This window comes from Scophthalmus maximus, chromosome 9 (assembly GCF_022379125.1).
Source record: "Scophthalmus maximus strain ysfricsl-2021 chromosome 9, ASM2237912v1, whole genome shotgun sequence".
NCBI classification, from domain to species: Eukaryota; Metazoa; Chordata; class Actinopteri; order Pleuronectiformes; family Scophthalmidae; genus Scophthalmus; species Scophthalmus maximus.
This window is the reverse complement of record NC_061523.1, coordinates 14,991,895-15,009,741: the sequence shown is the minus strand read 5'-3', so window position 1 is coordinate 15,009,741 and position 17,847 is coordinate 14,991,895. Positions and strand designations below refer to the sequence as shown.

Sequence of the window (17,847 nt, the reverse complement as noted above, 5' to 3'; positions counted from 1 at the left end):
AATGCAGGCCATTGCCATTGTACTGTATATTTTTAGTGCACATGATGGCCAATAGGTGGCGCCATACCACTATTCTCAATGCAACAACTAATGCAGCACTGAGGATTGTCCAGTAAGTCCCTGCCTGGTTCAGAGTATATGTTTATTTTGAACAGTTTGTATTTTATGATATAATAACAATAAACTTTAAAGCATTTGACTTGCCACCTTAGTCATTTCCAGATTCCCTACACAAGCATTTATTAATGATTTCGGTGATTATGTAATTTTGCTTTCAGGTTTACTTGCATTGTCTCAATGGAAACTTGTGGGAATTAACCCCCCCCCCCCCACACACACTCATTTTATAAGGTTTCATTTTGAAATAATAGTAAAAAAAACAGCATGCTTTGGTTTAGTCATAGAAAATATTACTGTGTTTTCAATAGTTAAACCCAGAATATCATTATTATAAAATTGTTAACAGTCCATTGTAATGCTGATATCTTCTTTTGGCCCAGAGGCCTGTGGGTCCTCAGGGGCCTTTGGACTGTGACAGGAAGTGACGTAAAGAAGGTGATAAAACTGGCAATTTTTCGTTTGTGTCACATCGTTTTCCTTCTTCTCCTGCCACTTTATGAGAACTGTCCCTCACTGACACGCCAACGAAGAAATCCTGTTATTTACGCTGTTATTGCATATTAGCGGGTTGTGACAAAAGAAAAGTGTGGCAATCAGCCGCTAGGTTCCACATTCACAATGGAGTGTGACAGATCTGTAATGTCTGGAAATTTCACAATTTTAGGGGGAATTTTTGTGACAACACAAAATCAGATCGAGCATCACAGGCCTGGTTGTTATATCATCACAGTCTGATACATTTCTAACACTGGGCGGTTTATAAGATACCAGATTTCCTTGAATAAACAAAGGAGAAGTATCACTTTGGAAGCCACACGTTCTACCAAAGTTTGTATAAATATTTTGTAATAGTGTAACTTTGAATTCATTCTCATTAGCAAAATTGGGCTTCTGTCGCAAACTGAAGGAAGAAGAAAAAAAGAGGAAACTTGTGGTGAAACTTGTCTTCAATTTTTTACAACATCCTTCATGGGCCATGCTAAATAACAAAAAGTTTTTGTGTCTCTGTCCTCTCTTGTTTACAATATTCTTTTTTAATAGTGATTTATTTGTTAATGAAACGAGCTCAGTAATTTTGCGTCCGTGGAATGTGCAGAAACAGGAACATTACTCATTATAATACACTATCCTCTCTCATATGATGGCAGGAGCTGCTTCTCTTTGGCGTCTGATGTCAGATTAAACAAATCCTCACCTATCGAGCAAAATGGGCAGTTGAAGACATCAATCGGCTGATTAATCGATAATGAAAGCAACTTACCTAATGAAAGAACAGTACCTAAAGTAGGAGGGAGTCAGAATTGAGAGAGTCAGGTCAGCAACTCACTACTCATACTACTGAACGGAGGTTAAATACACCCACCTAGCTTTCAAGGTAGAAGAAGAATTTGGAGATGATGAGTAAATAGTGTAAAAGCGTCAGTACGGCCCATGGTGTTTAGTCTCTATTGTAGATGTTTAGCCTTTATTTGTCGGTTCTTTCACACGCTCCAAAAAACCCACAATTGTTCAGTTGGAGCCGAACACAGGTGCCGCGTCGTGTTGCTGAGATAACGGACAGTGTGTTTTTTGTTTTCAGAGAGATAAAGTGTGACAGCCGGGCATAATGTGCCGCTGCTCTGTCTCTGCCAACACACGTCCTGTCCAGTATTACTCTGTCCTCCAAACGAAACACACACCCCAGCCCGGAAACTTCCTCAGCTGATAGTGAGGTGATAAAGGTCGGTCGGACCCACAAACGGCGCTACTCATGTTTTCAAGCTTCACACACTCAGGCCCAAAACACACAGCTCGAGACAGAAGCACGGCCGCACCTTGTTGATCTTACCGTTTCCCCTTCCAGTCCACTCAGAATTTCATCTTCTGTGAACGTACTTGTTTTTCCCACACCAGATATTTTAACTTGTTTCAGGACAATGTTGGAGCTGAGTTGTTCATTGTTTCTACCAGGGCGACCTGGTGGGAGTGGATAAGACAAAATAACAGTCCAGGAACATTCTGGACTCAAGACAGATGGACCGAAGAAAGAACAGAGATGACGTACTGGAAAGACGGAAGAAAACATAAAGTAAAGCAGAGGAAACTGTGTATCTTCAGGCTATTGTCCGAAGCTGCTGATGTTCAAACACCGTCCTGAACATGGCACAGAGCTTCGTTATAATTCTGCCTTCAGCTGGAAAGCGAATTTGTCAACTTGAAGAATTTGAAATTCAAGAAATGAAATATGAAATAAACACCACTGTAACTATATGTGATTCATTGTTTATATAAATTCTAATAAAGCAAAAAATAATTATAGAAACTTTTCCAATGATATACAACCAGTCAAACTGTATATCCTTCTGAGTCTGAAATATTTACACAAGCTTACGATCCAAAAGTTTGCTCTGTGGTTTTGCACAGCTTATCAGTGTATATATCTTCAAACTGATGTCTAAGCTTTTGACCACATAATGTCCATTTTAATACGACCTCAAACACAGTTATTTCTGAGACAGCAATAAAATGATACGACGCCACACGAGCAAAAAGACCAGAATGTAAACAAAGTTGTGGCTACGGAAGAAACAGCATTTGCCATACAAGTCTAACATTTTATATATAACTTAAGAAGTGCTCGACGTAACAATTTCACTCATCACCCGTTAAAATAGTTAAAATAAGAGACACTCACACACACTCACACACACACACACACACACACACACACACACACACACACACACACACACGGACACACACACACACACACACACGGACACACACACACACACACGGACACACACACACACAACTACCAAAACTGCTGCTTCAGGCAGGTTGACGACTCCGGTGGTTTCAGGGCGCCTGCTGTGTGTCACAGCCCAGGACCTCCAGACGCAGGGCGATGTTGTTGATCCAGCCCCGCGGGTGGACACGGAGGTATTGGCCGAACAAAGGAGGATCGAAAATCGTGACAGCTTCCTCATCAGTATCACTGTTCCCTGTGAAGATCTGAGGGCAAGTAAGGAAAGAAGGAAAGAAATGAAGGTTAGTAGATGGAAGGATTGTAACAAACACTGAAGGTCACTGATTACAGATTAGCTAAAACAAAAATGTATCCTTCTCATGCAGGCCTATGTACAGGGGGGAAAACTGATTTTTGATACTCAAAAGTAATTATTTACCAAGAAGTTCTTATTAATTTCAGGTATTTTTAAGCTTCAACCCAGCATTCAGTACATTGTGTCACTAAAAGTTTAATAGAAATCTTCTGGTGGGCTTTCAGCTCCATAAAACACAGTGACTCATCCATAGTAATTGGATCTTGGAGAGTTTCGGCCTGTATTAATGATTCATTGAAGGAATAAGGGAAATGAGTAAAGACAAAGTGAGTCATTGCACGGTCATGGACAGTTTTTATGCAGCAGTAACCGGGCAGGTAACCAGACTGGATGCCCACATGGTCTACCTGTTCTTTTCCGGAGCTGCCCTCCAACACACTGCTCCAGGACTTTCCATCATGGCTGACGGTGACTGAGAACTCCGTCACCATCATTTGGGTCAACATTGATCGCGCTCCTTGGGTTATGACGCCTGTGATGCGTCTGACCTTCCCCAGGTCCACCTGCAGCCACTCGTGGGGGTTGTCGTGCTGGGATGAAGGGGAAAGAGGAAACATTTTTAGATCTCAGAAGAGAAAATAGTTAAAAAATTTGCACCTCAAGAGCTGAAGTCTCTCCTAGTTTGGAAATAGCTTGCTACAAATTTTTTTTTATCCTAAAATGCTCAAATAAAATATACACATCACTTTCCTTTTTTTAAATGTACTGATTTGTTACTCACTGTAGAAACTCCTGAACTAAACGCACCATCATGTACGATATTATGAGCAGAGGGACATTATGAAATAGTATGAACGGAAATACAAAAGTCAAAAGTAATTAAAAAAAAAATGAAGGAAACTTTATAACACCGGAAAAAAGGAAGACCAGCTTCTGAACAAACTAAGCAAAGCAAACGAGAAAAAAAAAGCAGATGTAGAGATGGCCAAAGGCAACAGCACGCCGCTTCCTCTGCAACATTACTCCAGAAAGATTAGGAAACTTTTAAACCAGGAACAGTTTCTGGTGGTGCATGTTTTTGACGTGACGCAATAAAATCTGCCGAAACCAGATGAACTGTTAGCAAGGCGAAATCTAGCTCTTGAATCATTTGTGGACAACTTTAATTTTCAACAGGTAAAAGAGACGATTGCTTGGACACGAGAGCAAACTAAAACGATTCACTTCTGAACTGGAGCAGGTCCAAGCACCACTTTCACAATTATAATTTTAAAACCCAAACCACTCATATTTATACCAACCAGGAAAAGTAAATCAGGGTCGACTGATTATAACCTGCATCCTGAAGCACATTAGCAACACTTTGGTCATGAACAATGACACAGCTGAATGCAGACTGTGACTGCTGTTAAAGGACAAATGCTCATAAACCTTTAAGAGTGTTTAAACGGAAAAAAAGGCCTCAACAGTCCTTTTGTAACGCAATATTAGATAACAGTCGACCCAAAGTGTTTGACCCCTATCCATTAATCATAAGTGCTCTGCGCTGTTTGCCGTGTGACGTTTAATAACAGCTCAACAGTTTGACAGTCACACCTCTAAAGCTCAGTGCCGCAAAGTGTGAAATCGATAAGCTGGAGACGGGAGGAGAGGAGGAACTACGAGGCAAAAATAATATGTGGATAGAGACGGAGAGAATGAGTCTTATGATGCATAACTCTGTTTTTTGTCATAGTGTCACTTTGTCTTGGTGTCCCTCGAACAGTGCTGCTGTGGCAGACGACAAGACGGACGGCTACTCTTCTAAATGAATGTGTGTTTGACGTCTGACTGTGAGAGGTGATACAGATTTCAAATCAAAGAGGGAGCTTATAGCTGTTTCCCCCACTGCGTCCAGTCTTCACAGGTTGTAGCTCATGTGCAACGAAGACGTTGCATGTTAAGTTTTTCACATGTTCAGCGATATTATGAATCCATTATTGAGACCAGAACAGTGTCTGTCAATGGTAGTCAGTGCTGACTGCTTTTTACTTAGTGCAGGTCATGTAAAGGTCAGTGTGTATGTCAGGAACCAATGTGAGAGGAGCTGAAGTCGTGGCAAACTGTTGTTACATCGCAAAACATTTATTGAGTTTTAACTTTTTCCCCCCAAGAATACTGATTTGGCCTTGCCTGTGTAGATGTATTTGTGAATGTTTGAGTGTAATGTGTGTATGTTCACCATTGGTCTCCAGGCGTTGACTGCGCCCTCCTGATGGAGCCGTGCGAGGCTGGGGCTCCAGCTCCACAGCAGACGAGACGAGTAAAATGTGGAGGCACTGAAGCTGCTGTCAGGAATCAGCCTCCTCTGGAGCCCGAGAGGGAGCGAGCAGCCTGGTGACGCACACACAACCAAACACACGATGTCCTTCTCAGCACTTTCCCGCAGTAAAATGATCCCTCCGCTACTGTTTGGTACAACTCACTGTTGAGATCGCAGCCCAGCAGCTCCAGTCGGAGAGCCGGCTTTTGCACAAAAACCAGTGGCTGAACCCGGACGTAGCGAGCCACAAACGGTGGAGAGAAGTGGTTGTTTTTCACCCTGGAGCTGTCCAGGTTGCCGTGAAATACCTAAAAGAGAGGCACACAGACAGTTTAACATTCATCAACCATCATCATCATCTTTGCTGCAAAAATGTTTCCTTAGTTTTTCTTACACTGATTTCAACAACAGCTTGACTTCTTTGGCTAACACAAACTAAGGAGATTAAATGTTAATATACCAGTTACCAAATCATCAATACTAAGTATGTTTGCAAGTTGAATTGCTTTTTGTGCTAACTGCAATCAACGGCTGACCGGGGGGTAGAAAATCTATCTATCTGCTAAACGTTGAAGGTTTGGAACTTCCGAGGTCATTAAAAAGGCCATTTGTAGCCTAGTTTAAATCTTAATGATGTAGTCATCAGCTCCAGTAAATAGCAAATTCATTTTTCACTTGAATGTATTGTAACTGAGTTTGAACATGATGTGCTAATTTAGGATTATGGCTCATCTTCCCGACACAGGAAATGGTTCGAGGTGTATCCACATCCACCTTACATATCCAAATGTCTGGGGCTTGACATAATGGCAGAGGGGTCACAAGGTCTCTTTATCTGATGATCTGGGGACTGCATGTTCCATAACTGCTTGTATTCTTGGCTCAGCCTCTGCAATACTGAGGAACCAATTTCCTGAGGGAATCCACATTTCATTACTGATAAATATTAAACCCTAATCCTACTGTGATACCACGGCAGAAGACATACATTGTTTGGCCTGGTGCTGTTTCCTTTGTAAGTGGTCCAGGTTTCCTGGTCCAGGCTGTAGGAGATGGTGAACAACGTGATGTAGTGGTCCCGCAGCTTCGACTTGACGCCCTGTGTCTGCACACCATGCAGTAGGGTGGGCCTCCGCAGGTCCACCTTACAACACACACACACACACAATACATTTCACTGTGCTCTATGTAAACACTGTTCAAACGTCAAATAGAAAAAAGGGTCTTTGTGTCTGACCTGTAGCCATGACATCTTGTTTCTGCCCATCCAGGCATTGATGTAACCCGACTGATCCAGCCTCGCCAGCCTGGGCTCCCAGTTGTCTGGACACACGTGTGAACATGTTTACAATCCTACTTAATGTGGGACATTTCCAGGGCTTAAGATTTCATAAAGCTGCTTGGGGTATTTTCTTGCACACTTTTCTAGTGCACTGGGTGTTTGTGGTTCTTATTGGTGTGTTTTTTGTGATAAGTTGTTACGTGGAAGTTCAAACAAGTGTCTTACATAAGTGATCTGATGCCGTAATCTGGGAATCCTCAATTCTTCCCGATTTCATCCCCAGAGGCAAGACACATCCTGTGAGAAAAAAAACCACAAGAAAATTCCATCACTCTACAATTTCCCAAATTCTCCCAAAGTTTACCTCAGACAATCAGAAATACCAAAATATTTAAGGAATAAATAAATGTGGGAAAAGAACACGTATTGATTGCCTGCTTTGCCTAACCCATTGCAATGCACCTGTCAAATCATTGGAGTTCAGGAACAACAGAACGCTGTCACAGCTAAAAATTATTACAAGTAAATACACCATTACTAATTTGATTCCCTAATTATGTTATGGTTCCAATAACCTCATACATGTGTACTTACGGGGATTATACACCAGTAGTTTAGCCCTCATGCCAGCCAGTTGGTAGTCTCCAATGGTGCACTCCACCAGCCATGTGCCAACGGTGGGGGGTCTCATCTCCACTGTGCCAAACACTCCTGGAGGGGGCGGGAATAAAGAGGTGACACAGGGCAATAGAATACATGAGACAGCATAGTAAAGGAGAGAGGTTTCATGAGTAAATGTATAAATATATACAAGCACATATGAATGTGCATTTACCAGGGAAGAGGTTGTAGACCCCCATACGGTGTTCCTGTTCAGTGTGAAGGGTGAAAGGCAAACCGTGGAATTGCACAGCGTGGTATTCTCCGTCGCTTCCTACATTCAGCAGGTGCCACCTCATTTGCTGGTGCTGGGCAACCAACAGACCAGGAAGTGTCTCAGCCACGTAACCATTTATTGCTACATGGAAAAAGCACAAGCATTATTTCTGAGGGAGAAAAAAAGTTTGTCATTAAAACAGCTGCAACAAATTGTTAAGACTGACGATTAAAACATGACAGCAACAATCAACCGTATTATCTCCCAATTACCTGAAAACTTATTGCTGATGTGGTACCAGGGGTCCTCGGTGTTGACCTGACAGGGTGGGGCACAGTGTCGCCGCAGATTCTCCTCCAGGTACCAGCTTTTAGTTTCATCGAAGGTGTGGAAGAGCAGGGAAAACTCTTGGACGTCTGGCTGTGTGTTCTGAGGAGTGCGCAGGGTGCCAGGCTTACAGATCACCAGTGGACCGATCAGACCTGAATGAAGGTCCTTCTCCTAAATATGGAAATAAATACAGTACGAGTTATCTTTGCCATTTGAAATACAGCCATGGTTTTTTAGGCAATAATATCACAAATCAACTTGTGAATCACTACAGGAAATGTTTTCTTGTTGCCATTTTGTGTCCTCGCGAGGAAAAAAACAAGAATTGATTCAAGATTTTTAAAATTTTATTCTAAGCTTTTGCCAACTACAACAATCTTATATATTCATTTTGATAAGTTTGTATGTAAATGTAATAAGCAGGATGAATAAATCAGATAAATAGATTTAGGCATTCACTGCTTTGCATGCACACACACACAAACACATATACTGTACAGACACAGGTTCTTGCTGTACGTCCATCAAAAACGTGAAGGCTACAGACCTTATCCACGGTGGAGAAGTAAGCCCCGGTCTTGCAGTCAAATTCATGGTCCGTGGGCCCTTGTTTCCTGGTTATTCTCCAGTTATACGTCCGCACCTCCCCAGGGGCCACAGGCTCCCCCGGGACCCCGGGTGGGGCAGAGGAAGCATGGGTTTGCACTACGCCGGCCCCCTGGCTGCGATCGTAGACTCCCTGAAGGTGAAACGAGTAAGGCCTGGATGCCTTGTTTTTAAAGATCACCTTGAATTCGACAAAAAGGGAAACAAGATCAAACACCAATCAAAAGAGAGACGGTTGTGAACAAAGAGCTCCATCTTCCACAGTAGCATTTGTTCCAATTGTTTTATTTTGCTTGGGCTACAGCTTCACTCACAGTGACAAGATCGTTGATCTCAGCTCGGATGAAAGGTCCCATGATTCCCAGGTGTTCTTGAAGCTCTCCTCTGGGTATGGGATTCAGGAAGTCTTCGCCCTTGTAGGCCTGAAACACCACCTTCTTATACTCTGGCAGGAACTTCCTCATCCCTCGACGCATCTCTCTAAAGGGAGGGCCGGAGTTAGTACCGCTGCTTTAACACTGATTAGATTTTCAAATATATTTTTCAAATATATATGCGCAAAACATAGTTAATCAAAAACACACTTCAATTTAAATGTTAAATAATGTCAATTGGAGGATAGAGCCCGGAGGAAATTAATTTAGCTTAGCATAAAACCACAAGTTGTTGCGTCTACATTTCAGCTAATGTACAGATTAAACAAATGAGATGCAACATGTAAATTAGTGAACTGTTTAGGTGTTGACAGGCATATTTTATATTTTATTTTGGACTGCCAGGCTAGCTGTTTCTTTTTGTTATTGAACTTCTCATATAACTCTCGATAGAATTTGTGTATTGTGTATAAGGGTTAAACGATCTTACAAACTAACTTCCTTCCAAGCCCTGCACAAAAAACCTGGATGAAATATTGCCACAACCTGGGTTTGATGAGCTGATGTGGTTTTCTGATGCCGTAGTCCCATGAGATCTCCTCTGCAGCAATGTAGTAAGTGCGATATCTGATCCCTCCAGAGCGTGGGTCCACATAATCGAAAATATCTGAAGTGCTGTTCCCCTACAAATTTTTTGTAATAAATACATTGCAATTAGTGGGGTTGTGTTTGTGGTATGGAATTACATGTACTTAATAAATGTAAACAGGAGACACACAGAAAATGGTACCTGTTGGCCATAGTCGTCATAGTCTAGAGACAGACCAATTTGTGTTTGGTTGTTGTTTGCAGCGGTGTAGTTGTATTCCAGATCCAGCAGATCCACTGTCAGTGGCTCAGGTTCTGCCTGAATGAGGTTTTTCCAAACAAACTTTTCACCCATTTCTTCCGATGGGCTTGGTTCCGCACCAGAGGCCGAGTCCTTTCTCAGCAGTGGAGTGCCGTTGAGAGAGATCTCGTTGCCCTCTTCCAGCTCCTCCGTCGTTCCAAACGTTTCACTTGGCACGTCTCTCCTTTCCTCAGACTTGTCCTCTGCACCAGTGTCAGTCCTGTTCTCCACAATCTCCATCCCGGTTCCTCCATCCTCTGAGGCTCCAGAGCTGATGTCTCCGCCTGTCCAGTTTCCCTCTGCCTGTCTCCTCTGCCTGCCGACTCTCTTTTCTCCAGGTTCAGTCCCATTCTGATTGACTGTCCACTCGCCGTCTCTCTCTATTTCCTCCAAGATCTCCTGAGGGATTTCTCCCTCTGACATCTTGCCTGGTATTTCTCCTCCTAGTGACGTTACCCGGACTCTCTTCAGCTGACATCTTTCCTGTCCCTCAGCAGTCGTAATAAGAGTTGCATTTTTCCCTGTAGAGTTTCCTGCCTGAGTATTGTTCTTCTTGCACACCTGCACCAAAACCGTGTGGTTTTGAGGTCTTCTGCCTCTTGGTCGTAGATCAATCTCATCGATGTAGTCAGAGATATCATCCCCATCTTCATCTCGATCGACTAGTGGGAAGTCCCCATTGTCGCAAGGACGAACGGTGTAACGGATGCTCATCCCTCGGCTCTTGAGGTTGCCATCAAAGGCACTGATCTCCCACTCACCTGAGAGAAGAGAAAGGCAAACGTTAATATTTGACTCGAGTGTGTGCACTGTTGGTGTGTCGTGGGAGACCGAACAGCAGCACAAATGCCTTCATTTGTGTCAATACTGGCAATTTGGACAGTGGTCTAGAAATAGTGGTCTTAATTCTCAATACTCACAAAGAGAAAAAGCAAAAAGGATTTTTAGCACGTGTGTGACTTCCCTGGACAGGCGCATTCATGTGATCATAACTTGACTATTTAACATGTCATGGTGTCACCTGAAGCCTGACAGATGACGCTTCTCTCCATGATTCTGCCAGTGTGTGTTGTAAACAAGTGAACCGCTAAAGATTGTAATATTTCCCACATTCAACAATTCACAAATCTGTGCTGTCATGTACAGGCACTATCTGTAAAATATTTACATATTTCTGATTTGGCTTTTGGTCGTAGTTTTTTGACAAATTCTTGTCTAAAAATTGTTGCTGCATTACAACGACCAATAGATCAGTGTGAATCCATGTCTGAGAGACAGGTTTACATGTCCAAGACCTTACCTGTCAGCTCTGTCTCCATGGGAACGGTCATGCCAGTCATGGGGAATAAGGTGAGCACAGACTGGTAGAGGCCTTGGTACTGAAACAGGTTTCCCGTGAAGTAAACGGAGAGGAAGTCGCTCTGGGTACCCACACTGACCACGTGCCAGAAGGTGACATCAGTCTGACACATCACAAACTGACGCCCGCTGAACATGATACCGTTCACACCTGGAAGAGGAGGGAAATTAAAAGTAGCACTGATAATGTATGTCATTGGTCATCATTAAGAGGAGGTAAATACACAAATTTAGCGTCAAAGTGAACTCACTGTAAATGACGTTGGAGTTGTAGAAGTCAGGGTCATTGGTGTTAGTGGAGTTCTTGCTGGACTTCTGCATGTTTTCATTGAAGTACCAACTTCTGTTCTCATCGAACACAGCAAATATCAATCTCCACTCTTTGTCTGGGCCCAACTGTGTGGAAATACAGATTCAGTAGAAGAGACACAAGATATAAAATAACATTCTGACAAGATTTTTTCCAAATACAACCGTTGTGTGCAGATTCTTAAGCGTTCTCACCAGGTGTCCTCTGGTGTCGATGGCATCATACTTGCAGATGAGCAGGGTGCCCACCAGCCCCGATACCAAGTCTCTCTCTGGTGAGATGGTGCTCTGATACAGCTGGGTCAGACACTGGGGGTCTCCCCCCAAGGGCCCATCATCTGTTGTTAGCCTCCATATGTAGCCAAACGTCCCATTGGGGGCCACTCCCATGGAGCGCAAGTCGTTCTCTGCAACTGTTTGATAAGAGGAAATTAGATCGAATTGTGATGTTGGGGTGTTGCAACAGGAGAAAACAGAATGGAAACAAGACCAACAGAGAGCAGGAAAGACGGCACACAAAAGTTATGAAAATATTATAAGATGTTGGTTCATGTCTGTGATAAATCTTACCATTTGTGCTCCTCTGCAGTGGAAAGATCTTGGTTAGGCCGTTGGGGTAGATATTGAAGGGGCGACTGGCCATGTTTTTGAAAATGATCTGGAGACACAATTTAAACCAAACATAAGATCAGCAGAAAGTCATATAAGGAGCTTGCACAATCATTCATCAAAACTGTTATCTCACACTTCTCGTACACAAATAAAACTGTGATAATGATTGAAAATAATTTGACTCACTCACATGTAACTGATCATTGACTTTTCCTTTCAGAAGTGGACCCAGTAAATTCTTGGCAAGTTTTTTCCTCTGAGTGAAAGATGCATCTGTGTATTCTACATACGCCACCTTTTTATACTTGTAACCCAGGTGATGGGGAGACGCAGGCAAATATGCAGACTGCAACTCACTGTGGTGGCGGAGACAGAAGACAACAACTTTATCACAAACAATCCGTTTAATTCAAATCAATTCAGGGAGCCACTTTCTGATCTTCTTCCAATTTCCTCTCCCTCCTCCATCTTTCCTACCTGTCTGAGGGTTTGAGATGAGGGGCATAGTCCCAGTCGACCTCTTCAGCTGCGATGTAATGCTTCCAGGTTTTAGACTCCTGTCCTCTGCTGGCCCTCGCTTGCACTTGTAGCTTCTTGGGCTGGAAGCTAATGGTGTTGAACAAATTTCCATCATCTTCATCACTGTAGTCCTCACTGTAGTCCCCATAATCCTCGTGTTTGACGTGACGCAGGTCAGGTCCCAGCGGAGTGGCGGGCTCGATGCATTTCTCCACCGCGAACAACGCGTTCATGCCGTCTGGGTGAAGCAGGGGTGATCAGTTGCAATCAGAGTTAAGACTAAGACTGAAGAGATAAATACATTTCTCTCAAAATTAACAGATGTGTGTCGTTACCGTGGCGGTGGGCGTGTATCTGACAGCTGATGAGGAAGCGGCCTATAGCAGCGGGTCTCATTTCCGCTGTGATGAAGGTCATAGGGGTCAGCTCCATGTTGATTTTACGATGAGTCAACAGCTGAAAAAACAGTCAATGTCAATGCACTAGGTTTTAGACAACGCAGTTGAAACGTGATAATAAAGTTGTACAATTGTGAGAAAGTATAATTTGGTTTATGACAGGCAAACAATAAATGTCATTTGTGAAAAAGGAATTAAATTGAGTAGAGAAAAGAGTCTTTCAAATCACATGGGATTAACAAATAAACAGGCATGCTGCACACTGTACATGATATAATTAAAGAAGCAATGACATTTATCTCAAACGGAAGTCAAGGTCAGGCTAGACTCAGGAATTCGTGCTTTTGGCAAGTCGGCTTTTGAGCTTTTTGCGGCTCCTCTTTACTCACAACTCAGTGTTGAAGGACATGGACGGGCAGTCATATCATATATAAGACATGCAGCTAGTGCAAAAGTAGAAAAGGAGGCATTGATTCTCACCTTGAAAAGGCAGGGTGGACCTGAGCTAAGTAAAAATCATCTCTTCACATTTTGGAACTGAATAGTCAAAAAAAATGATTCATTAAAATCTGTTATCTTAGACTGACTTTCATGTGAATACTTGAATTACCTGCAGAGTGTGATCCTGAAACTGAATGGAGTGGATTTTTGGAGCTGTGCCCACGCCAATTAAATGCCATAACACATGATTATGGCCGTGACACATTGTCAAACCTACACACACACAAACACACACACACACACACACACACGCACACACACACACACATAAAAGAGAGGGGGAAAATGAGGCTGAATTCCGGTGCCGACCACGTACAACACAGCCACTGATACACTGAGTGTTAGCAACACTTAACATTACAACGCAACCTCATGGAACAAACTCTCTGTCTGGTTCATTACCAGGTAACGTAGAGTTGACATATCCATTGATGGTGTGGTATTCCTTCCTGCCAAAGCTCCTCTTGAACTTCTCCCGGCTCATCCTCTCTCCGACCTCTCCATACCAGCTCTTGGTCTCATCAAACACTGCAAACAGCAGGACGAAAGCTGGATTCCTCCTCTGGCCTTGGTCTGTGAAGGCACCTGTGAAGGACAACGTAGACACAGACGCAGACACGCGTAAAGCGTAATGAGGGGTTTAAAGAGCATGATGTGATGGTATGTGGACAATGTCATTGTCCAGCCAGAGGCTCAGGAATTAGGCTATTTTGAGATTGAGAGAACAGCACGGGCTAACCAACTACAAGTTCCACTTCTGTGTGAAATTGTGTACGTGAGTGTTTGAATTGGATATGATTTTACAATGGTAAAGGTTTGCGTTCTCAAAATTCTGCAACCTTGGTTGGTAATGTTGTGCCTGTAGTGTTCAAGCCCAAGCTACATTCATTATTTTTAGGACTTTGTAAAGCTCCATTCCAGAACATTCCGAATGTTAATTTCTGACATATGACAGATTAGAGTTTCCTTTTGCTCCTCAAAATACTGACTCGTTTTGCAGATGAGCAAGGCACCGATGAGTCCTGAGTTGACGTCCCGGACTGTGTCCACCTGGGATGAGTAGGAGTAGGTGAGGCATTCGGGGTCGCTGCTGGTGGGTCCGTCTTTAGGGCTGATGTCCCACACGTACTCGTAGTATCCTCCTGGAAGGATGGCGTCATCCTCCTTCTCCTGACCCGCTGTGGAGTCATCGTACCCGGCTCCTGGAAAGGAGAGACACAGCATGACCCTGACTCATTTATGACCACGAAGAAGTGGGAGGGCGGGGGAAAGCAGGAAAAATATTGTCACTGCAGAATAAAATGATGAATGCAATCTGATAAAATCCTTAAAACCTCACTGAAGGATGAAAATTACTCTGCTAACAGGTAACAAGTAAATTAATACGTTAATTGATTGACTGATCGATCAATCAGTTGCATGAATAAGTGTTTTTCCATTTGTGTTTGTTTAAAATTAAAATTATAGTTTCTGGAGCCAAGTAGGACCTAAGTGCTGTGGTGAAAAAACAGATCCAGGAGAAGATCTAACTCTCACACACACACACACACACACACACAGGTGCACAGACACACACTCACAGGCAACAACCCCTCCTTCCCATGTGACTCGATTTTCACTAGATCCGCCTCATGAAGCTTTATTCCTGGACGTGACAGGAGCAGCTTTTCAGATTATGATAAACTCCGTTATAAGAATGGGACCAGTGGCAGGAAAAGACACGAAGCGCTTACAGGAACTGACTGCTCGGGATCTACAGCAGCATTAGGACGTATGCCAGTGGCTGCTGTGAAGGGGATTAACGCTCACAAGCTTCTCACATTAGGGAAGTTCAATCATTTCCTTATCGGTAGGAGCAAGTAAAACAGTATTTTAACCTCATTAGATTTCAGAATTTTTTTTTATCAGAAATCTAATCGTGTGAGTGTTTGGCTCTAACATGCTGCACAAAATCTGCACACACGAGATAATGAAAACCGTTGACCGCAGCAATTTCTAAAGAATTAGGAGGCAACTTTTTTTCCTTGAAAACAATTTTTTTTTCCTCGAAGATTCCCAAACCAAACACTTTGAATTAATCAGACCGCCCATAACTATCCCCATAAGGTTTGTTTCTGTCAGTAATATGGTTATAGTTAGATTAACATCTGTGTCGTTTTCAGTAAACAAACTCTTTATTAAATTTTGCTTTAAACTAAGTCACATTGGTGGGGGGAATAAAATAATAGTCAAACTAAATCAGAAGAGAATTTTTCTTTTCTGATTTTGCAAATTGTGTATGATCAAAATGTCTAGAATAAACTTTATATTTCTAGATTAAAGTCAAATAATAAAAAAAATAATCCCCACAAAAGGCCTTGTGTAGATGAATTGGTGAAATTGTTTTAGTAACAAGGAAATTCTGATGGAACACGGGCAGCTCACATAGTCGTTAGTTGATCCTCTAACTGGATTTGATTGACCAGAGGAGTTGCTTTAATTTTGATCACCTTCAGTCTCAATTATCCAAAAGACAAATCTTCCTGCGATCTGGCTTGACCGCTTGACTTTATTCTTAGGAAAAAAATTAGTCAAAAAGCTGAGTCAAGTTCTTGCTCAGTATTTGACCAATATGAACAGAATGCCGCTGACTAATGTCCAGTTTGTGATGAGCCAAAGGGTTTAAAATGTCAAATGATGACAGCTTCAATTTACCTTCAGACTGTTTCCAGTAGGTGATCCCCACAGGGCTGACGCTGTAGGGCTGAGAGGCCAGGTTCTTGAAGTGGACCACTACTCTGTCACCAGCCCGAGCGACGATCACCGGGCCTTGAATACCTGCAACCAGTAGTGCAATACAACTTACTTTAGGAATTCATGAATATAATAATACTAATTTAAAAAATCAGAAGACCCATGCTCTGAAACTATGAAGTTTTGTTATTCGGATGAAAAACTCAGATAACATTCAGTCATGCAATCGCCATGTGTGTCTAAATCACTGACTAAAAAGTAATTCAACTGAAAATTTGATATTTAAATGAAAGGTCCTGGTCTTTTATCATTGCTTTCACTTGTCATTAATAGAATAGAGTATAAAAACATGATAATGAGACCAAGATGCCATCAGTAACAATGAACAGAATCAAAGGCGACCTACCTGTCCATGCTGCTCTTGGCTTGGGGACAGAGTATGTGGAATCTGTGTACTCCCTGTAAACTGCCTTGATGTATTTTTGAGGAATGTCTCCTGATCTCCTCCTGAACAAAAGTACAGGCTGTCAGTGAAACCAACTTGCAGAAAAATTAAAAAGAAATCAACCATATTTATTAATTAATTGATTTCCATCAAGTGCAGTAGTCCATATTTTTGAATCCATTCCTGAAGAACATGATCTTGTATTCTGTTTAAGAGTAGAAGCTTTACAAACTTTAATCATCATCATCAAGACAGAGAGGGAGTATTCCAGTATTGAGATAAGTGTGGCAGTCGGTTCCTTCTTTTAAGTCACTTTTAAAAACCCTTTTCTATAGACTTGCTTTTATGTGATGTCGTCTTTTTTTTAATCTTTCTATATCTATATCTTTTTTTATACAGATATGTGACCTGAACACCGTCTTACTGTTGTAATGCTGATTTTAATTGTCTGTGATTTGTATGTTTTTGTGAAAGCACTTTGTGAAGCTGCTTCTGAAAGGTGCTATATAAATAAACAATATTATTATTCTTGTTAGTATTCACCTCTGGTCGGACGGTGGGTCAGCGTCATCCAGGTAGATGTAGTCCCAGCCGATCTCCACAGCCGCCAGGAAATACTCTCTGACGGCGGCGGCCGGCGGCGGAGCTCCTCCTGCGGCGGAGCAGAGCAGCTGCGGCGGCAGCAGCAGCAGCAGAAGTATCGCTGTCATCGCGGTGCGCGGGTCTGGTTCCCGGGTCTGGTGGTGCGCGGCTCTGGTGCGCGGGTCTGGTGCTCGGGTCTGGTGCGCGGGTCTGGTGCTCGGGTCTGGTGCGCGGGTCTGGTGGTGCGCGGGTCTGGTGCCCGGGTCTGGTGCTCGGGTCTGGTGCGCGGGTCTGGTGCGCGGGTCTGGTGGTGCTCGGGTCTGGTGCGCGGGTCTGGTGCCCGGGTCTGGTGCTCGGGTCTGGTGCCCGGGTCTGGTGCTCGGGTCTGGTGCGCGGGTCTGGTGGTGCTCGGGTCTGGTGCCCGGGTCTGGTGCGCGGGTCTGGTGCTCGGGTCTGGTGCGCGGGTCTGGTGGTGCTCGGGTCTGGTGCCCTGGTCTGGTGCGCGGGTCTGGTGCTCGGGTCTGGTGCGCGGGTCTGGTGGTGCTCGGGTCTGGTGCCCTGGTCT

The 17,847-nt window shown here is 43.2% G+C and overlaps 1 protein-coding gene across 1 annotated transcript; it reads right to left on the bottom strand.

Moving 5' to 3' along the window:
- Positions 1-2,370: 2,370 nt before the first annotated feature.
- On the bottom strand, positions 2,371-17,841 carry f8 (coagulation factor VIII, procoagulant component). Its single transcript, XM_035649183.2, has 27 exons — positions 17,244-17,841; positions 16,662-16,762; positions 16,217-16,339; positions 14,512-14,724; positions 13,925-14,107; positions 13,632-13,735; positions 12,959-13,079; positions 12,582-12,861; positions 12,295-12,460; positions 12,063-12,150; positions 11,688-11,905; positions 11,435-11,579; positions 11,125-11,334; positions 9,726-10,585; positions 9,482-9,618; positions 8,876-9,041; positions 8,503-8,742; positions 7,898-8,126; positions 7,584-7,766; positions 7,343-7,459; positions 6,974-7,045; positions 6,704-6,789; positions 6,455-6,610; positions 5,630-5,774; positions 5,386-5,537; positions 3,572-3,754; positions 2,371-3,114 (listed from the first exon to the last, which is right to left on the bottom strand). Exons 1-27 carry the CDS (start codon positions 17,408-17,410, stop codon positions 2,959-2,961), a joined length of 5,001 nt encoding a protein of 1,666 aa, XP_035505076.1. The 5' UTR covers positions 17,411-17,841; the 3' UTR covers positions 2,371-2,958.
- Between the last annotated feature and the right edge of the window lie 6 nt (positions 17,842-17,847).

Bases quoted from the DNA above. Each gene is read 5' to 3' on its own strand.
- f8 (XM_035649183.2), bottom strand. From the start codon at position 17,410: ATGACAGCGATACTTCTGCTGCTGCTGCTGCCGCCGCAGCTGCTCTGC. The intron at 14,108-14,511 runs GTCAGTATTTTG...TGTCCTTCACAG, and splicing joins CTTGCTCATCTGCAAAACGA to GTGCCTTCACAGACCAAGGC. The intron at 3,755-5,385 runs GTGAACATACAC...CCTTCATCCCAG, and splicing joins TCAACGCCTGGAGACCAATG to CACGACAACCCCCACGAGTG.